This window comes from Humulus lupulus, chromosome 5, assembly GCF_963169125.1.
Source record: "Humulus lupulus chromosome 5, drHumLupu1.1, whole genome shotgun sequence".
In the NCBI taxonomy this organism is placed as follows: domain Eukaryota; kingdom Viridiplantae; phylum Streptophyta; class Magnoliopsida; order Rosales; family Cannabaceae; genus Humulus; species Humulus lupulus.
In genome coordinates, this window is record NC_084797.1 from 237,648,666 (window position 1) to 237,672,203 (window position 23,538).

The following is a 23,538-nucleotide window of genomic DNA, read 5'->3' on the forward strand; positions in this document are numbered from 1 at the left end:
CTGGGTCTTATAGCTCAAAATCAAAGTGGCTTTGTTCAAGGTAGATATATTGCATATAATATAATGGTATGTCAGGATTTGATCAAGCATTATGGCAGGAATAAGTCTAAACCAAAATGCATGATTAAACTAGACTTGAGGAAAACATATGATACAATAGAGTGGGACTTTATTGAGGAAATGTTATATGCCTTCAAATTTCCTCTTGAGTTTGTTCAGCTGGTTATGACCTGTGTAAGAACCCCAAGGTTTAGCCTTCTGTTCAATGGGTCATTACATAGTTTCTTTGAAGCTAAAAGAGGTCTTCGGCAGGGGGATCCATTATCTCCTTTGCTGTTTGTATTAGGGATGGAATACCTTTCCAGAATTTTGGGGAAAATTGGTGAAACAGAGGGATTTCAGTTTCATGACAGACGTGGCCCTCTTAAATTAAATCACCTCTGTTTTGCAGATGATGTATTGCTCTTCTGCCATGGAGACTTCAAATCGATATATCTTTTGCTGCAAGGTCTGAAACTATTTTCACAAACCTCTGGTTTAATACCAAGTGATACAAAGTCAGCAATATAACTGTAGTAATATGGAGGATTTGAAGGTGCAAAGAATAATGGACTCTTTAGGCTTTACAAGAAATCAACTACCATTTAAATATCTGGGGATTCCTATATGTTCTAAGAGGATTTCAGCAAAGGCATGTGAAGTTTTACTGGAGAAAATGACCCAACGGATACGAAGCTGGAGTACCAGGAAACTTTCCTATGCCGCCGGTAAAGTAAATTTGGTGAATTTAGTGTTGTTGTCTATTCATACTTATTGGGCTCAAATCATGGTCCTTCCATCAAAGATTTTGCAGCAAATTAATACAATTTGCAGGAATTTTTTATGGAAAGGAATGGCTGAGTCTAATAGTTCAGGGCAGGTCTCTTGGGATGTAGTATGTAGGCCTAAAGCTGAAGGAGGTCTAGGCTTTAGGAGGATTAAGGAATGGAATGAAGCAGCTATTGGTAAGTATGTATGGGCAGTGGCTTCGAAAAAAGACTCTTTATGGGTTCGATGGATACATGCTGTGTATATTGGTGATGGAGACTGGTGTGACTATAAAGCTCTGAATGGCAGTAGTTGGTATTGGAAGCAGATTGTTAAAGTTAAGGAGAAGTACAAGGAACTTAACTTGACTCATCTCCGTCCTAACGGGGTTTATAGGATAGCTGAAGGTTACAAAGCTCTTGTTCTCACTCATCAAAAGGTCTCATGGCATAGGGAAGTTTGGAATAGAACCATCATACCAAAGCATAGATTTATCTTATGGCTTGCGGTTCTAGATAGGTTACAACTGAAAGATAGATTGTTTCGTTTCAACATAACAACTGATTACCTATGTCTTTTATGTGGTAGTAACAGGGAAACAAGAGAACATGTATTTTTTTACTGTCATTTGAGCTCTTCTTGCCTGAGGCAAATCAAGAGCTGGCTGGGATGGAAGACGGCAGCTACCACTACACATAAGTTGTTGCGGTGGATTGCTAAGGCCAGATTAACTCAGTTCAGGAAACAAGTCTTTATTGTGTCACTGACAGCTTTGATATACCAGGTTTGGTGGTGTAGAAATGAGGCACTGTGGAATCAAAAAGTCTATCCAGCAACTATACTTGTTCAAAGAACTCAATTTAATGTAAAGCATATAATTAGAAGTATTATGCCTAACAAAATTCAGTTGATGGATAGATATTGGTTTGAGAAATTGTAATAGAATTCAGTCAGGCCTTTCTGATTTACCAAAAAAAAAATGTATATCTTATACTTAAGTAGTATTTAAAAATATCTTGTTTTAATTAATTAATTAATTTTTATTTAAGTTTATATTTGTTCTACTTTTTGAATTTGATAGTGACAACAAGACATTATATATTATATATGTTTAATATAATATTAATATTATATGTAGATTATAAATGTAAGTTTGTCGCTAGTTGATATTAGATTATATTATATTATATATTTAATATGATATTATTCTAATACGTGAAGTTTAAGTTTAATTAAATTTTATTTAAGTTATTTTATTATTTTTAAATAATTATTATTGTAAAATATTGAAAAAATATTTTATTTTAATTTATTTATTTAATTTTATATAAATTTAAGTTATATTTACTATCTACTTTTAAATATAAAAATATTTTGTTACATATAAAAATATTAAGTTAAAATTAACAAAAATAAAAAAAAACAAAAAAAACTATTAAAACAAAACATTTCCCAGAGAAACAAAAAGAAAAAGAAAGACCAATAATAGCAATGAGACAAAAGCAAGTTTGATCGTAATTGATGACAGACAGCAAGCTTTTAACCAAGTAAAGTTATAACAAGACGTTATATTTATTATTATTATTATTATTATTATGTCCCACTTATAATGAACTTTGCAATTTCAAGAAAGAAGGAAAGAAAAAATCTTGTTGGTAATAATTTGTAATAGAAGCGTGGACTTTTGCTCGTTGGTGTTGGGTTCAGCTGGCGTCTCTATGAGGTGGCTGTCTTCTTTGCTTGGACGATGGAGATGGGTTTGGACATGTCCAGGTGATGCGTGGGATCCCTCTCTAGCCATGGTTATGGTGGTTTTCATTAGGTCTAGTTTTTAGTCAATTTATTGTTGCCTGATTTATTATGTTTGTTAGAGTAGTAGTTTTGGTTTGTTTCGAGTTTCTTTTATTGAATAATGGTGTTTCATCATCTTGTCTTTTGTGTACTAATTGGTACTTAGTGGTGTTACCCATTCGGTAGTGTGTAGCATCACGAGAGGTTGTAATATTTTTAAAAGGCGTCAGTCCTTTATGATCTGGTTGTGGGGTTAGATCTTATTTTATGTCTTATTGATACAAGTTTGCATTGTACTCAGATTGATTGATTTGTTCTATTAGTATGCTTGGTTTGGTTACCATTATTTTTTGAAGGATCATATTTTTTTGTGTGATCGGTTGCTGCTCTTTAAGTATTGTCTAACTTGTTGGATATTTTATTTGTAATTTTATCAATTTAATTTCTTATTATTTGATGGATTAGATAAAAACAACCAAAATGGGGAGAAGACTAATGAATAGAGATGGGAGAAGGAGCATAACCATTTCACTCAAAGAGAGACAAGTTTTATTAATTTATACATATATTATAATTGTGATTTTAATAGATGTGTTGCACATAAACAAAATATTTAATATAACACTTGTGCTCAAACAATAAAATGCTCGAATAAAAATTGAATTTGCTAACATATTTACAATTGAGATTAATTAACAAAATAAAAAATATATATACATCGTGTGAAAAATTATTTTGTCTCAAGCAACTATCTTATATATTAATATCTTATAAGAACATGATTATTATGTATTATAATTTTAAGATATAACGTCCTACAAGTACAAATTGTTCCTAGCTACGTGCCAAATAATAAAAGCCAACGCTTTATGACCTTTATAACTATTTTTTTTATGACGTATATGTATATAATATTTTTTTAATCATATTTCTTTTCCAAATTATTCTCATAGTAGCAGAGTTTGGGAGGTTTTTTGGCTTTGTTAAAAGAGTCATGTGTATAATTTGAATTCTTTTGACTATGTCTTTCAATTCAATGTCTAGTATCAGTTACTAGTTTTTGCTATATTTTTTCAATTATATTTAGTTTGGTGGATTTTGACTAAGATTACTACTATATTAATGCATATATATATGATTAATATTATTCAATAAAAAGACACAACATCTTTTCAATTCTTTCATCTTTTTATGGTATCATGGCTTTTTAGCTTATTTTTTCTTTTCTTTTCATTTCTTTTCAAACTCTTCAATCCCGTACGTGTTGTCTCAGCAAAATCAAGATACTTTTCTAAACCTAACTCCAACTCATAATCTCATTCTTTCATCTCTCTAAATCCAATAAAGAACAAATAGTTTTTTTGCCCCTTAAATTACTGATCCCTCAAGAATTGTACTTCCGAACTTTTTAGAATTGCATAAATCTCCCATAAATTATTTCAAGCAATTAATAGAGCCTTTTATTATGTTCTATTAAATAAAATGAAATGAAATTCTGATGTAACATTACTTTTGAAAAATAATGTATACAAGCAGTCAAGAAAATTTTATGCATGCAATACCGAAAAATTCGGCGAACATAATTTGGAGAAGTCGATAATTCAAAAAAACAAAAAAATATTTGTCCTACAATAAAAAATAAGAACTTCTCCTCTTGTGTTGGTCATTGGTTATGTTGATATCACCAAACTTGCTTTTGATGAGTTAAAAGCACATTACAACAAACAAGGTTTATACTGAGAATAGCTCTACCGAGAACAATTTTCGTTGTTCTCGGTAGAAACATTCTCATAATTGCACTAAGACTTCGTGGGTTTTTTTTTTCATTTAAGTTGATATACTAAGAACTTTGGAACTTCTACCGAGAACATTCTTGGTAGAAGTCCTTTATATCAGTCGTTTTTCCCAGTAGAACTTATTTCCTCTGAAAGGTAAAAAATCACCAAACCTTTTTTCTCTTCGCCCCCAAATAAGTATTCTATGGATTTCCGCCCCCAAACAATAGTTTTTTGAGAAATCTTCCTCTCCAAAGAAGATTTAGTTATCAAGAGGTTCTAATCAAGGTATATATTTATATATATATATATATTTCCTTTTATTTTGTATTTAACTCTCTCTAAATGAGTTTTTTTCTCACTCTACTCCGATTGTGTAGTATTTATCAGATTTTGAAGCTATATTGTTGAATCTCAGAAGCCCTCACAGATATGTAGGAATCCAGATTTTTGTATTTTTTTATAATATTTTCAGATTTTTTTTTGTGAAAATGGAAGAAAAAAACTTGTGTTTACATATTTTTAATACGTGGTTATCTATATTATATATATAATATTTGATTTTGTATTTGTAATAGGTAAGATTTATAATTAGAAATAAGAAAGTAGGTAAATGTTTAGTTATATGCAATTTTTAGAATATAATGTTGTGTAGTATTTTAGTGAAATGCATATATAGCTTTAGGATTTAGTTATTGTAATTTTTTGGATAAATAATTAATTTATTTGCAATTAGTTTGTGAAAGATTAATTAATGATGAATGTGAGTAATCAAATAGGCAAGGGCATATATGCCTGAGATCTTGAGAGGCTTTGATATATTATGTGCCAAAAAGTATTCTGTTTGGAAGTATGATATTAAGGAACATTTAATGATTAATAGGCTAGAAAATCGTTATGGTGGTTGCACATATACGCAATGGAAAAAAGCCATTGAATTTTTCCGACGCTCAGACATTATAGTATTAATTTTTTGCTAAACTTAACTCTCTCAATTAAATATATTACTAACATAAACTTTTTTGAAGAAACGTTTTTGGGTCAACAAGGAAAATAGGAAGAAACTAAAAAAGCTCAGCTACGGAAGTTCTCAGTAAATCCTAGCGCTGTGCAACAAAAAAGTTGGTTAATTTTTTTTAAGTTTGTTTTTCTTATTTACGTTTAATTTAAAAAAAAAAAAATGTATGTGACATCGCAATTTAGAGACTGGGAAACTTAAGCCGATCCTGAATAGCTAGATGGATACTCATCATAAATCAGGCACAGGGTGGGTGACATAAACAACAAAAAAAACCTAGGTACGTTAAGTTTATTTAAACATTTTTCAAAATTTTAATTTTTTATTTACAATAAATAATTACATTATATATTGTATCATAGGATCAATTGTGTGCATATCGCGACACACAACAGACACAATCAACTGATACTGAGAGTTACACACTAGTTTCGAGCGCGCCTGAAGACGACGACTTCTCTTTGATACAAACTATTTTCGAAAAACGACGTGGCCACCAGAAATGATATGGGCGTATCCTTAACATAAGGGACCAAACTCCATTTACTATTGATCCTCCACAAATTAGAGATGAAGAGGTGGTTGAGATGAGAGAGCGTGTTCGACAATTAGAGGAGCACATCAATACTTGATCATTGTATCACCCCAGGATCTCAATGTGCCTTACCACCACCTGATGATCCTGATATTGGAGCATCAAGTCAGTAGGACTTATGTATGAGTTTTATTATTATGGACTATTACATTTTCATGTTTAGGAGACAACTCTTTATTTTGGTTGAGCAAGTTTTTATTTATATGTTTAATATAAGTGTTTTAATTTAAATCTATTATTTTATATTTAATTTAAATTAAATTAATAAATAAATAAATATTGTAGAAAAAATCTCGGTTCAGTCTATATACCGAGGATAGTGTCCTCGATATAGCCCCACTACATGAAAAAATTGGACAGGTTCCACCGGCGATATTATCAACTCTCTACCGAGAACATTTGTCATCGGTACCAGCTATACCAAGAACATATTTAATATTCTCGGTAGAAGTTTACCTCTACCGACGAGGATGTACCGAGAACTTTCTACTGAGGACATGTTCTCGACACAGTGTTTACCGATGACGTTTGTTTTCAGTATAACTTCTGTCTTTTGTAGTGGCATCACAATTCTAGATTGCTTATATTGTGGGTTGTATATTCATAGAATTGTAATAGTGCTGAAGAAGCTTGCCTTGCTAGCTAACCGATACTTGATGATATATCACATATGTATTATTGAAAAAATTAATGAAAACAATAAATAATGTTAAAATTGTATGAAGTGTAATTAAATTAATAATGTGTATTTCTTTATATTAATTAGTTTGAGGGATTCCCGCAATGTGGCCTACAGGCTCCCTTCCAACCAAACAAAATGTATTAATTAGCTTTCATGCTGCTGGCCCTCAATAATGTCTAGCTTCCAGCTTTATATTTTCTGTTCATTACTCTATATATTTATGCCTTTGCTTCTAGATCGTAGGTCCAATAATCCACTTCTTAAAAAAATCACTAATTCATAATAGTGTTTTGCTTCCATAATATATATTTTATATTCTGCTTAGGTGTCTTCTTTGATTTTAATTATAATAGGTGAGATCTAATTTTAAATTTAGTCGTATACAAAATATTACTTATATGATGTTGGATACAACTTAAAACATTAATATATGTTGTTTTATTTGGTATTTATAGTTAAAAAAAATAATTAAAATATACAACTTTTAATTCTATTTAGATATATTGATGACAAAAGTGTCTAATCTTTAACGATTGTTACAAATTATGTCCTAATAAAAAAAAAAATTGGTGACTAAAGTCTCTAATGTTGAGTTGCATATGTTACTCTTGGTCATTAAGGAACTTTTAAATGTTGACTCAAGAGATAAAATGTATTAAGTGACTAATCTTAATCAAAACGTTCCAAATATTCTCATTGAAAACCCTCAAACCTAAGCTCTCCTAGTAAAATGTCATGTAAGAATATCCTCCAAAAACTAAAACAGTAAAATCAAATACAAGTATGAACATGCTTCAATCCTCCCTCTCCCATCATGCCCAGATACTAAACCCAACTAGGAGCTAATTTACTCATAGCAAGAACCCAACAAACAAGACATAAAATCAAACATTTCAAACAAAATATAAACCTAAAAGAAAAAAAATCCATTGGAATCATCGCTCCAACTATCGAAGAAGATAGACTTGGGCTTGTTGGTATTTGGCCAGAGTCTCTACCTAGACCTCCTCATTGAGGTGTTGGTGATGACTCTACCAAAGGGACTTGACCTTGCCTCCAATGTCCCAGCTTCCACAGTCTCAGCCTTGTCGCGACCTTTTCGGCCCTGCCAATGAATCTGCGACATTGCCACTTCTGTCGTTCCTTGTCAATCTTGTCCTTGTCGTCACTACACATCATCGGGACTTTTGCAGCAAGTGTTCACCATCTTTGCCTGATAGGTTTAGGTTTTTTTTTAGTTTTTCTTATGGTTTGTGTTTCAGTTAAAGTGTAGGTTGTTGTAATACCCCAAAATCCCTAATGAGGTTTAATGGTCGGATTTGTAGGCCGGGAGGGCCATAATTGATTTATTATGCCATTAAATAATTATTTGCATGTTTATGTGAATTATGTTATAATATGATGTTGAATGCATGCATGTGGGTCCATATTTCATGATAGGGGCATTTTGGTAATTTGGCCTATTGAGGGCGAAATTGTATATTTTCATGCATGTTGGTGAATCATGGATGAGACCATATTATAATGTGGATTTGTTCGAGCCATTCGCCATAAGATGATCTTTGAGTGCAAGTTAGTAGTTTGGTCATAACGGGATTAAATTTGGGGCTCGGGGTGAGTCTCGGGGTAATTTGATGATTAGAACGTTACTGGGAATTAAAGGGTAATGGGATATGACTTATTGGTATTTGAGAATATTTGGAATAACGATAATTGGAGGGTGTTAATTATGATTAACGAGATAGGCGGGAAATGACAGTTTTACCCTTGGGAGCCTTTAAAAGACTTTAATGACCTAGGGGCAATAAGGTCTTTTCACCCTAAGATATATATTATCCATTGAAGGCTGTAGAACTTGCAAGAAACAGAGCACTTATCTTTCTCTCCCGTACATCTTTTCTCTTCATTTCCTTCTTGGATTTTTGAGCCTAATTTGAGGAACCAAGCTAAGGAAGTGGACCTTGATGGCTTAGGGTTATGTTCCACCATTGAAGAGGGTTCTAATATGAGCTTGAGGTAAGGTTATAGTCATTAAAACTCTAGTTTGCTTTGTTTTTCTATTGGATTTCAGCTTAGATTTCTAGGTTTGTTATGGAGAATTGATGGGAGTTTTTGGCAATGGTTACTTGGGTGATGATGCCTAGGACTTATGTATATGGTTTTTGGGTTCATTTGGGAGTCTAAATGAGGTTTGGAAGCTGGTTTTTCAGGTTGGAAATGGTGGTGTCGTAGGAGGGAAAAACCAAGGTTGAAAACCCTGGTTGTAGCGCTACAGCGCCCATCCATGGGCGCTACAGCACTAGCCAAGGGCATTCTGCTTTGCAAAAGGCGCTGGGGCACTAGGGGGGTAGCGCTATAGCGCTACCCTGCTTTTCTAGATTCCTATTTTGGTCACTTTTGAGGGTTTTTGGCTTGGGGTTTCAATTCCTAAGGCTCGGGATCGAATCTACTCACCGTTTGGGTACCATTCGGGGTCCCGGGGGTGAGGTTTAGGTCAAGAACCTTTTATTGTTGATTTTCATTGATGGAGGTTATATTTGGTTATGACTAGGTGACCGCTAAGGAATCAAAGAGTCGATCGATCTCAAGAGTCGTTCTTTTACTATTTCTCGCTCGAACCAGAGGTAAGAAAACTGCACCCCATATGTGACACACATGGTTATTCATGAGGCATGTTGGGTGTTTAAATGTGGAAATTGATTGCATATCAAATGCTTATCAAATCTTGCTTACTTGTGAATGGCACTGACTCATTAGTTAGAATCGACAATGGTGTCAGTATAAACTGTGAAGGTGTGACTCATTAGTCAAGTTCGACAGTAATACTGAGCACTGGTCGTATAGTATTGACTCATAATTTAAGAACGGTTTTAGCGTGTTTAACGCAAGCCGAAAAGATTAGATCTAATCGACATAAGCATTATCGTCCTAAGCATGAAATGCTTGACCGACCTTAAGTTCGATGAAAAACAAAAGCGCTTGTCTAGTCTCATGACTAGTCACTTAGAGCCAAGGCCAGAAGGTCCAGGTGACTGCATCGTCACATGGATATGGGTGCTGAGCTCACCTTAGTGACTCACTCATCATTCACTCATTTGATTCAAGCTAGTGACTTGTTCATTAGTCACTCATGTGCTTAAGCTAGTGACTTACTCATCAGTCACTCGTTTGGTTTACGTTAGTGACTTGCTCATCAGTCACTCATCTGGTTTATGTTAGTGACTTGCTCATCAGTCGCTCATCTGATTAGAGCTACAAACCCTAGCAAGGTTACCAAAACCTTGAAGTGATATTCATTCATCTGTTCAGGGTTATAAGCTCTGTATGATTATCATGCATATCATTTGATATTATATACATGCGGTAATGAGTTTTCTTGCTGAGTCTTGGCTCACGGGTGCTATGTGGTGCAGGTAAAGGGAAAGAAAAGCTCACCCAGCCTTGAGTAGAGAGCTTAGGTGGTGATGTGTGCATATGCGGCTGCTTGACCACCACGGCCAAAGAGTTTATCGGAGGAACTAGGGGGTTGCCGCTTAGGTCGGCGGGTTGTAATTTTTACACTGTAACGACCATTTTGTATTGTAAAGAAATTGTAAACGTTTTTGTATGGGCCCATGAATATTTTTATGTTTTAAATAAAATATATCATTTCCTTTTGATTGGTTTTTTCACCTTAGCCTGTTAATAATACCTAGATGCACGTTTATAACCAAATGACTCGATTAGCGAGTTAAGCACGATTCAAAGCTCACAGTAACTGTCTTGGAGTAACCAGGGCATTACAGTTGTTTAGGGTATTTTTTATTTTGTATAAATGATTTTTTTTTAGCACTCAACGATGAAAGACAAACATATGTAGCTAAATGTTAACATTAAGAAGTGTGGCCATAATAATAATAAAAAAAAAATATTAGGGTTTTAACCACAACGATCTTTAAATATTTGGAACTTTTGCTGCCCATATTTCTTTTATTTATAAAATTTAAGGCTTAATGAGTACATCTCAATTCTAATAAAATTAAACATTTCTAATCTTTTTTATATTATATTTGTTATACCCATTTTTGGAGTCTCACTACCCATCAGCCCATATCATGCCTAAGGCTCAATCGTTTGTTACTTTGTATAATTATTGGGTCATGCTCAATAACTTAAGCTCACACTCAAATGTAACCCTAACTCTTCCATATAAATAAGAGGAGTAGAGACCAAGAAAAAAGAGGAAAGGGGGGGGGGGGGGGGTACAACTTTTTACAGAAAGAGTTCTCCATCTTCAATGGAGCCAAATAGCTAAAAGTTAAATACAAATGTAATACATGGCTTGCAACATCAATGACAGTGACTAAGTGGATGTAGGTCCTTTTTTGGGGCTGAACCACTATAAAACTCTCTCTATCCATTATTTCTGGGCACTAGAAACTTCTCATATACTTTATTTAGCTTTTACAAACACTACTACAATAAAAGCTTTTTAGGACTTACGGGGCGCGAGTCCTCTATTCGAGAGCCTTAAGAACTGAGGTTTTTTTAAAAATTAATTGGTGGGTTTTGAATCCCAAAGCATAGTGGTGGTCGGCGGTGGCGGGGCTCAGGCGACAGCGGTGGCGCCACTATTCAAAGGTGGTGGTTCGAAAAACAAACTATTGGGTTTTAAAGACCAAGAAGCAAGGAGTATGGTGGTGGTGGTGGTTCAGCTCGTGGTGGCTCGTGGTGGCCGGAATATGCGCGGAAAGTTTGGGAGAAACCCATGAACGACCGAACTTCGAGTGCCCCGCTGAGGGCCTTAGGTCGCGCATGAGGTGTCCTTCTTTGGGGTTGGTGGTTTCGGGGGACGGCGCGTCCGATGGTGTGGCCCGTGGCAGTGGCCGGAGACAGGACGACGGCCATTCGACCCTTTCAGAGACGATGCAAGGTGAGAGAGGGATAGAGAGAAGGAACCTCAGGAGAGAGAGAGGGAGAGAGAGAGAGAGAGAGAGAGAGAGAGAGAGAGAGAGAGAGAGAGAAGGGGGCTGAGTGGTTTTTTGTTGTTGTTTTTTTTAATAAATAATAATAAAACTTTTGTTAAAAAAACATTCAAACTTTTAGTGCACACATAGATTTTAGGACTAACTCTGCGAGTCCTAAAAGAAATTCTTTGCGACTCCTAAAAAGTCCAGGAGCTGTTTTTAGGACTCGCATTTAGGTGAGTGTCCTAAAAAAGTGTTCTAAAATGGTGTTTTTGTAGTAGTGAAATCTTCTTAATATTATTCTTTGGGCGTTAGATGAGTTAACGAAAATACGAGACAACATTTTGGTACTTTCGATGAGAGCTGAACACAAACAAAGAGACATTGGAGTCACTGAAATTTCCCCTAACGACTAGCTTTCTTAAGCCATCTCTGTTGGGCGATATCTTAGACATATCACTACAATAGCTGGAATATTGGCTCATTAGCTCCCTCGCATTGGCGAATAAGCTCAGATACGCACATATGAGGCTAGTCGTATATGGGGACCCATCTCCAAAGACGTGCTTAGATACTGGAACTTTCCAAATGTAAAATATCACCCCTAAGAGCTACTGCATATCTAGGATCGCTTATTGACTGAAGAAGAGGTTTCCCTTGAGCAATTGTCTTTGCTCGATTCCTAGAGGTCCTCAAAACCATCGAGGATTCAACTTGCTTGGTTCCTTGAGGTCCTTGGATCCTGGAGCATTCATTATGCTCGGTTTCTCGAGGTCCTCGAAACATTGAGCATTCAACTTTGCTTGGTTCCTTGAGGTCCTCGGAACCTTGAGCATTCATTTTGCTTGGTTCCTAGAGGTCCTCAAATCCTTTGAGTATTCATCTTTCTTGGTTCCTTGAGGTCCTCGGAACCTAGAGCATTCAATTTGCTTGGTTCCTAGAGGTCCTTAGAACCTTTGAGCATTTATCTTGCTTGGTTCCTTGAGGTCCTCAGAACCTTTGAGTATTCTTTTTGCTTGGTTCCTCGAAGTCCTTGGAACCTTGAGCATTCATTTTGCTTGGTTCCAAGAGGTCCTCAGAACCTTTGAGCATTCATCTTACTTGGTTCCTTGAGGTCCTCGTAACCTTTGAGCATTCATTTTGCTTGGTTCCTAGAGGTCCTCGGAACCTGGACCATTCGTTTTCTTGATTCCTAAAGATCCTCGGAACCTGAAGCATTCATTTCTCTTGGTTCCTAGAGGTCCTTGGAACCTGGATCATTCAGTTTGCTCGGGTCCTAGAGGTCCTCGGAACCTTTGAGCATTCATTTTGTTTGGTTCCTCAAGGTCCTCAGAACCTTGAGCATTCATTTTTCTTGGTTCCTAGAGGTCCCTAGGACCTTTGAGCATTCATATTTCTTGGTTCCTCCAGGTCCTCAAAATCTTGAGCATTCATCTCATCTATCTCAGATCTTGGAGCCGCTCACCTAGCTCAGAAGTAGAGCGCCTCAGACAAGCTCGCCCAATTAGCCTATGAGCAGCCTAGATCTTCTCACCGTCACTCTTAAAAGATCAGCGAAGTCAAGTAATGATACGTCCAAGGTCTAAAGATCTGGTCTACGTGAAAGAGAGAGTTCACACGATAAGTCAGCATTATGCAAACATGAAGACTGACTTGGGGGGCTATTGTTATACCCATTTTCGGAGTGTCACTACCCATCAAACCAAATCATACCTAAGGCCTAGTCAGTTGTTACTTTGTCTAATTATTGGGTCATGCCCAATAATTTAAGCCCACACCCAAATGTAACCCTAACTCTTTAATATAAATAAGAGGAGTAGGGACCAAGAAGAAAGAGGAAAAAAAAGGGGGGCGACAACTTTTTATAGAGAGAGCTCTCTATCTTCAATGGAGCCAAATAACTAAAAGCCAAATACAAATGTAATCCATGACTTGCAGTGACTAAGTGGATGTAGGCCATATTTTTGGGGCTTAACCACTATAAAACTCCCTTTACCCATTATTTCTGGGCACTAAAAACATCTCATATACTTTATCTAGCTCTCACAAATCTTTTCAATATTATTCTTTGGGTGTTAGATGAGTTAACGAAAAAACGAGACAATAATATTCATCATTAGAATAATGAAGCAATAAAATTTGTGATGAGAAAATTCATATAATATAAAAATAAGTTTATTATATTTTTAATTAATGTAATGACCCAAATTTCCTAATAGGGTTTAGGACCTTGATTAGGAGGTCGGGAGTGCCATAATTGATTTATTATGTTATTAAATGATAATATGCATGTTTAGGTGTATTAAATATGCATGTGAAACCATTTCTGATTAATTGAGTGATTTTCATATTTTGGCCATTTTGGGTATATTTGGCATATATGTGATATGTGTGTGTGGTGCATTATTATTATTGGTTATGCTAGGGTTACTCAGCACGAGACGATCCTAGGAGGTAAGCTAGTGGATTAGTCACAATGGGATTTATTCTTGACTCGGAGTGATTCAAGGGGTATTTAGAGCATTACCGAGTTATTGGGTAATGAGAATAAATATTTGATGATAAATTGAGAGTTAATAAGATGAGGAGGAAATTCTGGAGGTTTTGATTATTTTGTCACCGGGGGTCTTTTCGGGACCCCGAGCGTTAGGATTTGTTTGAGGCTACTTAATCTTAAAGAAACCTTTTAAGAAATAAAAAAAAAAGTTCAGGAAGTTCTCTCTCCCTCAAAGTTCCATTTTTGTCTCTCGATCGCATTTTCAAAGGAAACTTGAGTTCTAGGACTCGGATTCAATCGAGGAGCGAGGCATAATGATCCTAGGAAAGATTATAAGCTTATTAGCCAGAGGATTTAGTTGGAAGCAACTCAATCAGAGGTAATTCAAGTTTTAAGTTTTTAAGCTTGAATTGGACTTTGTGTTTTGATGAGTTTTTGTTAGATTTGAGACTTGGGTTTTGTTGGTTTTGGATCATGGGGATGTTTGGGAACTTTGATTTTTGAGTTTGGAGATGTTTGGATATGTTTTTGGGAGGTTTTAAAAGGTTGAAAACGGGGAAAAATGACTAATTCGAGGTTAGGCCGCGACCCTATTCTTGGGTGCCGCAGCCTAGACTCGAAGAAGCAGGTGGAAGGTTGTGTGTGTGTGATGGGGGCCGCAGCACTAGGTATGGGGCACTGCGGCGCTTGCCCCTGATGCCTCTGTTTTGGCTGGGGGTCGCAGCTCAGTGAGTTAGGGCTGCGACACTTGAGGGTATTTATGGTCGAAATGATGTTTTAAGCTTGGGAACTCAAACCTTAGGCCTTGGGACCGTTCCTACTACCCGGTTTAGTGGGATTTGTTGTCTCAGAGGCTAGGTCTTGGTTCCAGGATTGGTTTTAGAACTTGAACTCATTGGATCACTGTTTATGGTTGTGACTAGGTTATCACTAGAGGCTTGGAGTAAGGAACGTGCTTGTGGCTTGTTTATTGGTAACCTGTGCTTGGACCAAAGGTAAGAAAACTGCACCCCATATGTGACATTCATGGTTATTCTTGATGCATGTTGGATGTTTAAATGTGAACATTGATAGCATATTGAATGATTAGAAATCTTTCTCACTTGTATATGGTTATTATTGAGGCATGTTGGATGTTTAAGTGTGATGCATGTGATGCACGAGAAACATGTGATTAGGGCATGCCATGAATACTAATATGAGACTGTTCAGAGCTTAAGTCTCTGTGTTTAGGCATGATTCTAATTTTGCTAGCAATTGTTAAGTAAGCGTGCTCAATACCCTGTATTTGGATATTTGACATATGATATATGTTTGATAGCATTGCTTACTTGTGTATGGCACTGACTAAATAGTCAGAATTGGCAAAGTTGTCAGTATCAACTGTGAAGCTGTGACTCATTAGTCAAGTTCGGCAGTGGTACTGGGCACTGGTCACACAATGCTGACTCATAAGTCAAGAACGACCTTAGCGTGTTCAACGCAAGCCAACAAAGATTAGATCTAATCGACATCTGCATTAGATGACTCAACAAGAGCATTAATGCCGGACCGACCTCAAGTTCGATGAAAACTAAAAGTGCTTGTGTGATTACCCATCAGTCACTCATCTGTTTAAGCTAGTGACTACCCATCAGTCACTCATCTGATTAGAGCCATTGCAGGAAAGCCCAGGTAACGGTTTCGTTACACGGCTATGGGCACCGAGCCCCATAGTGACTTGCTTGTCAGTCATTCATTACGGTTTAACAAAACCTCAAAGTGATATTCACTCATCTGTTCAGGGCTATAATCTCTGTATAATCATTCTGATCATCATTTGCATGGCTTTGGGCACTGAGCCCCGTAGTGACTTGCTTGTCGGTCACTCAGTATGGTTTACCAGTTCCTTAAGTGTTAAATCACTCATCCGATTAGGATTGACTTGTGGTCATCCAATCAGGAGGGCATGATCTCTTATCCTAGATTCCCCAGCATTATTTGAATTTACTTGCATGCTTGAATAGAGCTATGTTTGTTAGGCACGCCAGATATAATTTGATATCATGATATGACTGTTCATGAGCATATTGAGTTTTCTTGCTGGGCTTCGGCTCACGGGTGCTATGTGGTGTAGGTAAAGGCAAAAGAAAGCTGAACCATCCTTGAGTTGGAGAGCTTAGGTGGCGATGTTTACATATGCAGTTGCTCGACCGCCACGGTCGAGGTTTGAAGGAGAGGAACTAGGGTTTAACCCTGTTTTGCCGCTTAGATCGGCTGGTAGTAAATATTTTCTTGTAATGAACTTTCAAATTATATTTTTGGGATCCTAATGTATACGGTAAACGTTATAGTGAAACGTTATATCTTAACCGAAATTTTTAATCCCTAAACCGCTAATCATATTTAGTTACACGATTATGGCCAAATGACTCAATTAGCGAGTTTAGCACTGTTTATAATGCGCACCGTAACGATCCCTGGAGTTTAGGGCGTTACAATTAATTGTTCATAAATTTATATTAGTTTGTGTTAAGTATTTATGTTCTATTTATTTTATTAAGAAAAAATCAAATTCGTATTTAGAAATCTTTAATTTTCAATATTTAATAAACGAGGAACATAATTTTATTTTATTTATACTTTGTTTTGTGTAATGTGTGCACAATTCAAGATATATTAGAGGAAATATTTGAGATATAAATATATTTTTTATGGGAAAAATACTATTTTGGCTTTATGTTTTTCCTAAATACGCGATCAATCCACGTGTTTTGTTGAATGACAATTGTGACCTTATGTTTTATAAAATGGATTAAAGTAGTACATTAAACCTAATTTTTGTTAAAATATTTTTAATTATAAGAATAATTCTTGGGCCGTTGAGAATGAGATGGGTTCACAATAGTAGAGAAGGTGGTCAAGGAGCTGAGAAAGTAATACTATATTTGAAAATATTTTGACCAAAATCAATTTTATGGTACTATTTTGATTCATTTTGTAAAATACAAGGTTTGAATTGGAAAAAACACATGGCCAAACTAATATTTTTCTCTTTTTTATTTTCAAAATGTGGTGTATTAATTAATTTGGTTTGTATATATAAATTTAGGGAATTTCTCATATAGGGCTTCACTTTAAGCCCTATCGATGGGGCTCTCAGTGTTCTCGGCCTTTGAATAGTTTTCGACGCAATTTTTAGAAAATTCTGAATAGTTTATAGTACCGAAAACTAAGTTCAAACATGTTGTTGCACGGGTGACTAATTTTTTTATGCACGTGGAAAGCAACATATTTGAACCTAGTTTTTGGTACTATAAACTATTCGGAATTTTCTGAAAATTTGCAGGATGCTCTAAACAACTACAATATACACGGACATAAAAAAAAATCGTACCAAAAACTGTTCACGAGTCGAGAACAATGAAGAACCCCACCAATATGACTTAAAGTAAAACTCCTATAAGAGAATTGTCATAGCGTGTCGAAAATGTTATAACAGCGATATAGCATATTGTACTTTGGATCCAACATGTCAAAATGTTTTCAACCCCTTCATGAATTTACGTCCCGGTTGGCTTCAATGTGTACCAAGTTCGGACCAAATCTTGAGAGTTGGTCAAACTTACGCACGTACTCGGGGACGCTAGATGACCCTAGGACTCGATTGGCAAACTCAACCCTGTCCTAATCTATCACCGTTTGGTTGTAGTACTTGCCATTGAATAGGATCAAGAATTCTGCCCATTCAATCTGTCCAAAGTCACGCCCCTTCCTAGTAATATCCCACTAGATGCGAGCGTCCTTCCTCAACATATACAATAACTTGCTTGAATAATTTGTGATCATTGAACTAATTTATTTTTAATTAAAGAATTACCTAGCATTTACTTTTTGTTTATGTCACAAAAAAATATTAAGTGACAACTTTTTAGTGTGAATACGAATTTTAAAAAATTATTTGCATGTGATTAAAAGAATAATATTTAGTGATATATTATTATCAATAATTTAATTTTAACCATAACAATATATATAATGATAAAATTTGTAATGATCGACTTAATATTTTTAGCTATAATTTTTTTAACGTCAAAATTTTCACATTTTTTAGTGTGTTGTAATTAACAACCACTAACTCAAAATTATGGACAATAATACTCTATTTAAGGGTTCATGATGATCCAGCTAGCTAACCTGATTTTGACGTTTAACCATAACATGCTTAATCTTTCAACTGAAACCTCTTATATATTGATATTTTTATGAATCATGAGTAGTCTACTTCTGGCATGTATTATGTATATATATTCACAAATATATATATATATATCTACTGGATAAAATTTATATAATTTATTAATTATTTTTATTGGGTCATATAAATTCTAAATAAATAAAAAATATTATATATAAAAGAATGGCATAAATATATTAAATAAAAAATTCAACCAAAACATATTTATGATTTTTTAAAAATATATATAATATAACCATTTCTAAACATAAATGATATATTTTTTTAATAAAAATAAGGATTATGTATTATATATTATTATAATTATATTTTATAGTATTTAATTTATATTAATATAAGTATTAAATATCTAGTTTTGTATTAAATATTATTATAATATTTGAATTCATATTAATATTATAATATAATTAGTAAAATATTAAGATTATATATTATTATCATAATAATATTTTATAACATTTAAATTTATATTAATAATAACTCTCATATAGTCATACAAAGTTTCAAATTTTGGACCAGTTATAAATATGAATAAACTACACATTAATTGTAATAAGTAGTTATAATATTTCTTGATCCCACCTTTAGAAAATATGCCTCCATATAGTAATAGTTGTCTTAATATTTAATATATTTATATATGCTATCTTATACATGCCAAAAATTCATGATAAAATTAATTATCAATTTAGACTTCTAAAATAACTTTGTATATTTTCAACATTATATAGATATATGTACATTATAGTTATACATTTATGTTATTTTCGTTTATCATTATACATTGAATTTGATATGTTTTATCAATTATTATTTAATTTAGATTTAAATGTGTATATTTATAATATTTTATAGACATAATTCTATTAAGTTATAACATTCTTATAGTAATAAAATATGTTGATCCCAACATTATTACTATAGAGAGGTTTTAGTGTATGATGATTAAATATCTACTTTTGTATAATATATTATTATAATAATGATATTTGTATAACATTTGAATTTAAATTTATATTAATATTAATATAATTAATAAATATTTATTTTTAATTAGTTTTAAATGTATATTCCGTTAAATATTTATAATATTTCGATAAACTTAATAAAATTAAGATTTTCCGTTATTTACACATTTTTTTATATAAAAGTGATATTAATATGCGAGTGCCAAATTTTGTGAGTACTCTCAAATTTTCTTTCATAAGGAATTAATTAATGTATTTGTACTACTAATGCATTATATGTTATTGACATATTTTAGCATAAAAATACTTGGAAGTTTATATAGTTATTAGCTCAAAAACTATAAATTTTGGATATGTTTTTCAATCACTATAAGTACTAAAATATTACATTTTATATATAAATAATAAATTATGTAATATATTATAATAATGAATTAATTTAATTATTTTTAAGAGATTTTATTAATTATGTTTATAAAAGAAAGAGGTGGAAAAATGATAATTAAGGCTTGCGCTATTTCTCTTCCTCTTGAGAGTGATTATTTCCTTTTATCGTTTAAATTTTAACTTGGTGATGAAAGAGAAAAATATTGTAAAGAATATGGTAGTTTCATCAGAAGAAAGCTTTTTTTTTTTTAAAAAAAAAAAAAAATCAATCAATGGAAGAACTTCTGATTTGTAAATACAAATAATATCTCTTGTTGCCAATGCCATATATAATGTGATACATTATTATTAAACCTATGGAACTTAATAAATAGGGTATTAGACATGTATACAAAATCGTAATAAGTGAATAATTAATGAATTAATCATAATCTATACGACAAAATTTGTAGTATAGTACTTTTTTTCTGCATTGAAGTACGTATAATACTTTGCACCACATATAAAATTTATACACATGTATACAGGCATACACACAAAGTTGGTCAATCATGAACCTAAAGACCACATTTAGCTAGTTATGATGGCCATTAAAATATCTATATATACACTTAATATATACGCACACACCCGCAATTCACAAAAGTAACTATATATATATATTGGTTAAAGCTAGCTAGGGTTCTCTTCCCCTTATTCCTCTGATCTCTAGCTTTTATAGCATATAATTATCCTTATTAATAACTTGATTTTATAATTAAACAGATCACAGTAACTATACTGATCTTGAAAATAATACCAGGGATGAGTAGAGGAGGAAGCTACGGCGGTGGACAGAGTTCGTTGGGCTATCTTTTTAGCTCATCAGAGGAACAGCCAAGTGGCAGTGCACCTCCGCCGCCGCCACCGCCAGTTGAGCCACCGTATGGCATCGAAACCAGCAGCTTGGAGAAGCCTCCGGCGAGTCGCAAAAGTCGCACCACCACTGATTCTGCCGAGAAGGAAAAGATCTCTAACAACTATCACCGAGCTGAGGGTCCAAATTTGGGCAACTTTGTTACTGTAAGTCTTGATCATATATTATAATCATCGATAACAATATAATATATATATATATAAATTTTGTTGTAATAATTAATTAAGAGATTACTTGCACTTATCACTAATTAATTAATTGTTACATAATTATATTTACTTGTGATTAGGATCGTCCTTCGACAAAAGTGAAATCCGCTCCTGGAGGAGATTCATCACTTGGGTACTTGTTTGGAGATAAGTGATGGTCATATTTTCTCCCAGCTAGTCAACAACTACTCTTTGATCATTATATAAATATATATATATATATATATATATATAGAGAGAGAGAGAGAGAGAGAGAGAGAGAGAGAGAGAGAGAGAGAGAGAGAGAGTTTAAGCCCTTGAAGTTTACTATTTGCTTAAACATTATTAGAATAAGGGAATTGAGTTCCCATATTAATGATTTGATAGAATTAAGTGTGTTTGTTTGTTTTTATGGCCGGTTGTGATATGTTGATTATATATATATATGCTATATATATAGGTTATATATATTCCTATATATATACATGTTAATTTGGTATGCTAATAAGTTTTTTCTTATAATTAAGCTCAAAATCAGTGTGTATACTTACATCGATCGAGTGTAGAATGATGGTGTATATGTTGATTAATCTTCTCTCTTTCAACCAATAATTTGGAAAAGGAATTTCTTTTGCTAGCTTTTTTCACATGTTCACAATTATTAATACTTAAATATCTCATATTTATATATATATTCCTAACACAATTATCGTAATTGAAATCACCAACTCCATGTTCCTATCTAGCTACCACAAATTAATATATATCATAATTTAATGGTCAACTGATCCTTCCTCGCTATTTCTTTTTCTCTTTGGGGAGTTGTTTAGAGAGTATATAAAATAAAATTAACTTCTCATTTCTCTATTATTATATATAATTAAGCTAGAGAGATATGAGGTTTCCACAGAGAGAGGTCTCTTTCTTTGATCAATATTGAAAATTAACAGTTCATTATCTGGGTTTTGGGCTTAGTATACTAACTTATTTTCTTTTGATTAACGAGATTAGTAATCTATCATACTTTCTGTGTAACGTGAATTTATGGCGATTAACAATCATTATGATGGGTCAGTATGATAAAACCTGCTTTATATATTTATATAAGCTGTCATATCTAGAGATGTCTAATATAATTAATTAAATGTCTGAATGATCTATATATTAAGCCTATTATACTTTTTCTTAAATATCTTAGTTATATTAGTGATCATGTTTATGCATAACCATATATATATTCTATTTTTTTCAATATATTAATTATAATTAATTTGTAGCAAATTAATGATATAAACTGTGCTAGCTGTATATTCATGATTATATATAGTTTTATCGTATGTCTAGGTTATGGAATAAATTATATATAAACAGAAAACTATATTTCAAGTAGTAGTACCAAAATGAGGTTATCGATCTTTTATATATTCGTTTACGCAGACCTCAGCAGAATGAACAATATTTCAAGTGGTAGTGTTTAATGTATGTAAATATATATATATATATACAACGTACTATATATATAATTCATGTATATATTTATACATATATATATCTATATATATATTCTTAAATGTATTATAACTTATAAGGCCATCGGATTACATGATCATGTTCATGCATGGTGGAGTAAGACTTGTACAATGAGTCAACGAAATTTAATAAGATAACTTGATATATATGTATATTTATATATATATATTGCTAAATATTTATAATAATGATAAAGCCCCAGTCTACAACATTATAAGAATGATCAGCACTTGTTATTGGAAGTCCTAGCAGCTAGCTAGAAGCCACACAATGTATGCCTGGATCCCTTAATATACTGTACACTTTCTTTTCAAAGCCTTAATTATCTAATATCATCAGTTATATATATATATATATATATATGTACAAAGTTCTGTGATTACACATATATGTGTATATATTTCTCTAATAGTTTCTTATATTGTAGAATTATATGAAACAAGGACTGAAGTGTATATATATATATATATATTTATATATTCAAATCTAGTAGGAATATGTATATTATATATAATAAGGTTCATCAATGGTAAATAAAATCAATAACAAAATAAAAAAAATCAGTGTCTTATTGTAAGTCAAGCCATAAAAAGTCAGTGACTTATTGTAAGTCAAGCCATATATATGTGACACCATTCCATATATAAAAATTCTCGATCTCACCATGGCCTATATATATATATAAATTTATTTTTATGTATAAGAATTTGTTTCTGTTGATGTTAATACTGTGTATATATATTATTCTCTAATTTTCCTCAAAATTAGTATAACACAAGGCTAATTATTAATTCCAATATTCCGAAGTAGTTAATATGAAGTATCTTCATTAATGCATATCAAGTTAATTGCGAAATCAACTACAATATGGTAAAGACCTAGCTAGTGCTCAGGGAAAAGAAACTGCAGTTCAGACAGGGAAAAAAAATGTGAGCATAGCTAGAATTGTTGGTTATAATTAGGCACGGCTTGGGCACAGGCAGGCCACGCCTCTGCATAGAGCCCCCACATAATGAAGCACCAATTTTTTTACATACACAAAGGCTCCCAAAATTTAAAAAAATGTCATTTTATAAATAATTTTTTTTTAAAATAACATATTTTGTATAAGACCCACAACTCTGGACTGACCCTGGTTATAATTAGTAATTGGTAGTAGTTAATCTTCTAATAATAATAGCACACAAGTCACTTTTACTGT

General features: G+C 33.2%; 2 protein-coding genes across 2 annotated transcripts; both read left to right on the forward strand.

The window, feature by feature from the left end:
• Window positions 1–580: 580 nt before the first annotated feature.
• Window positions 581–1,747, forward strand: LOC133780125 (uncharacterized). The gene has a single exon (XM_062220000.1). The coding sequence runs from the start codon at window positions 581–583 to the stop codon at window positions 1,745–1,747; it is 1,167 nt and encodes a 388-aa protein (XP_062075984.1).
• Window positions 1,748–20,352: 18,605 nt separating this feature from the next.
• On the forward strand, window positions 20,353–21,444 carry LOC133834080 (protein SPIRAL1-like 5). The gene is made up of 2 exons (XM_062263587.1): window positions 20,353–20,765; window positions 20,909–21,444. Exons 1-2 carry the CDS (start codon window positions 20,508–20,510, stop codon window positions 20,981–20,983), a joined length of 333 nt encoding a protein of 110 aa, XP_062119571.1. The 5' UTR covers window positions 20,353–20,507; the 3' UTR covers window positions 20,984–21,444.
• The last annotated feature ends 2,094 nt before the right edge of the window (window positions 21,445–23,538 follow it).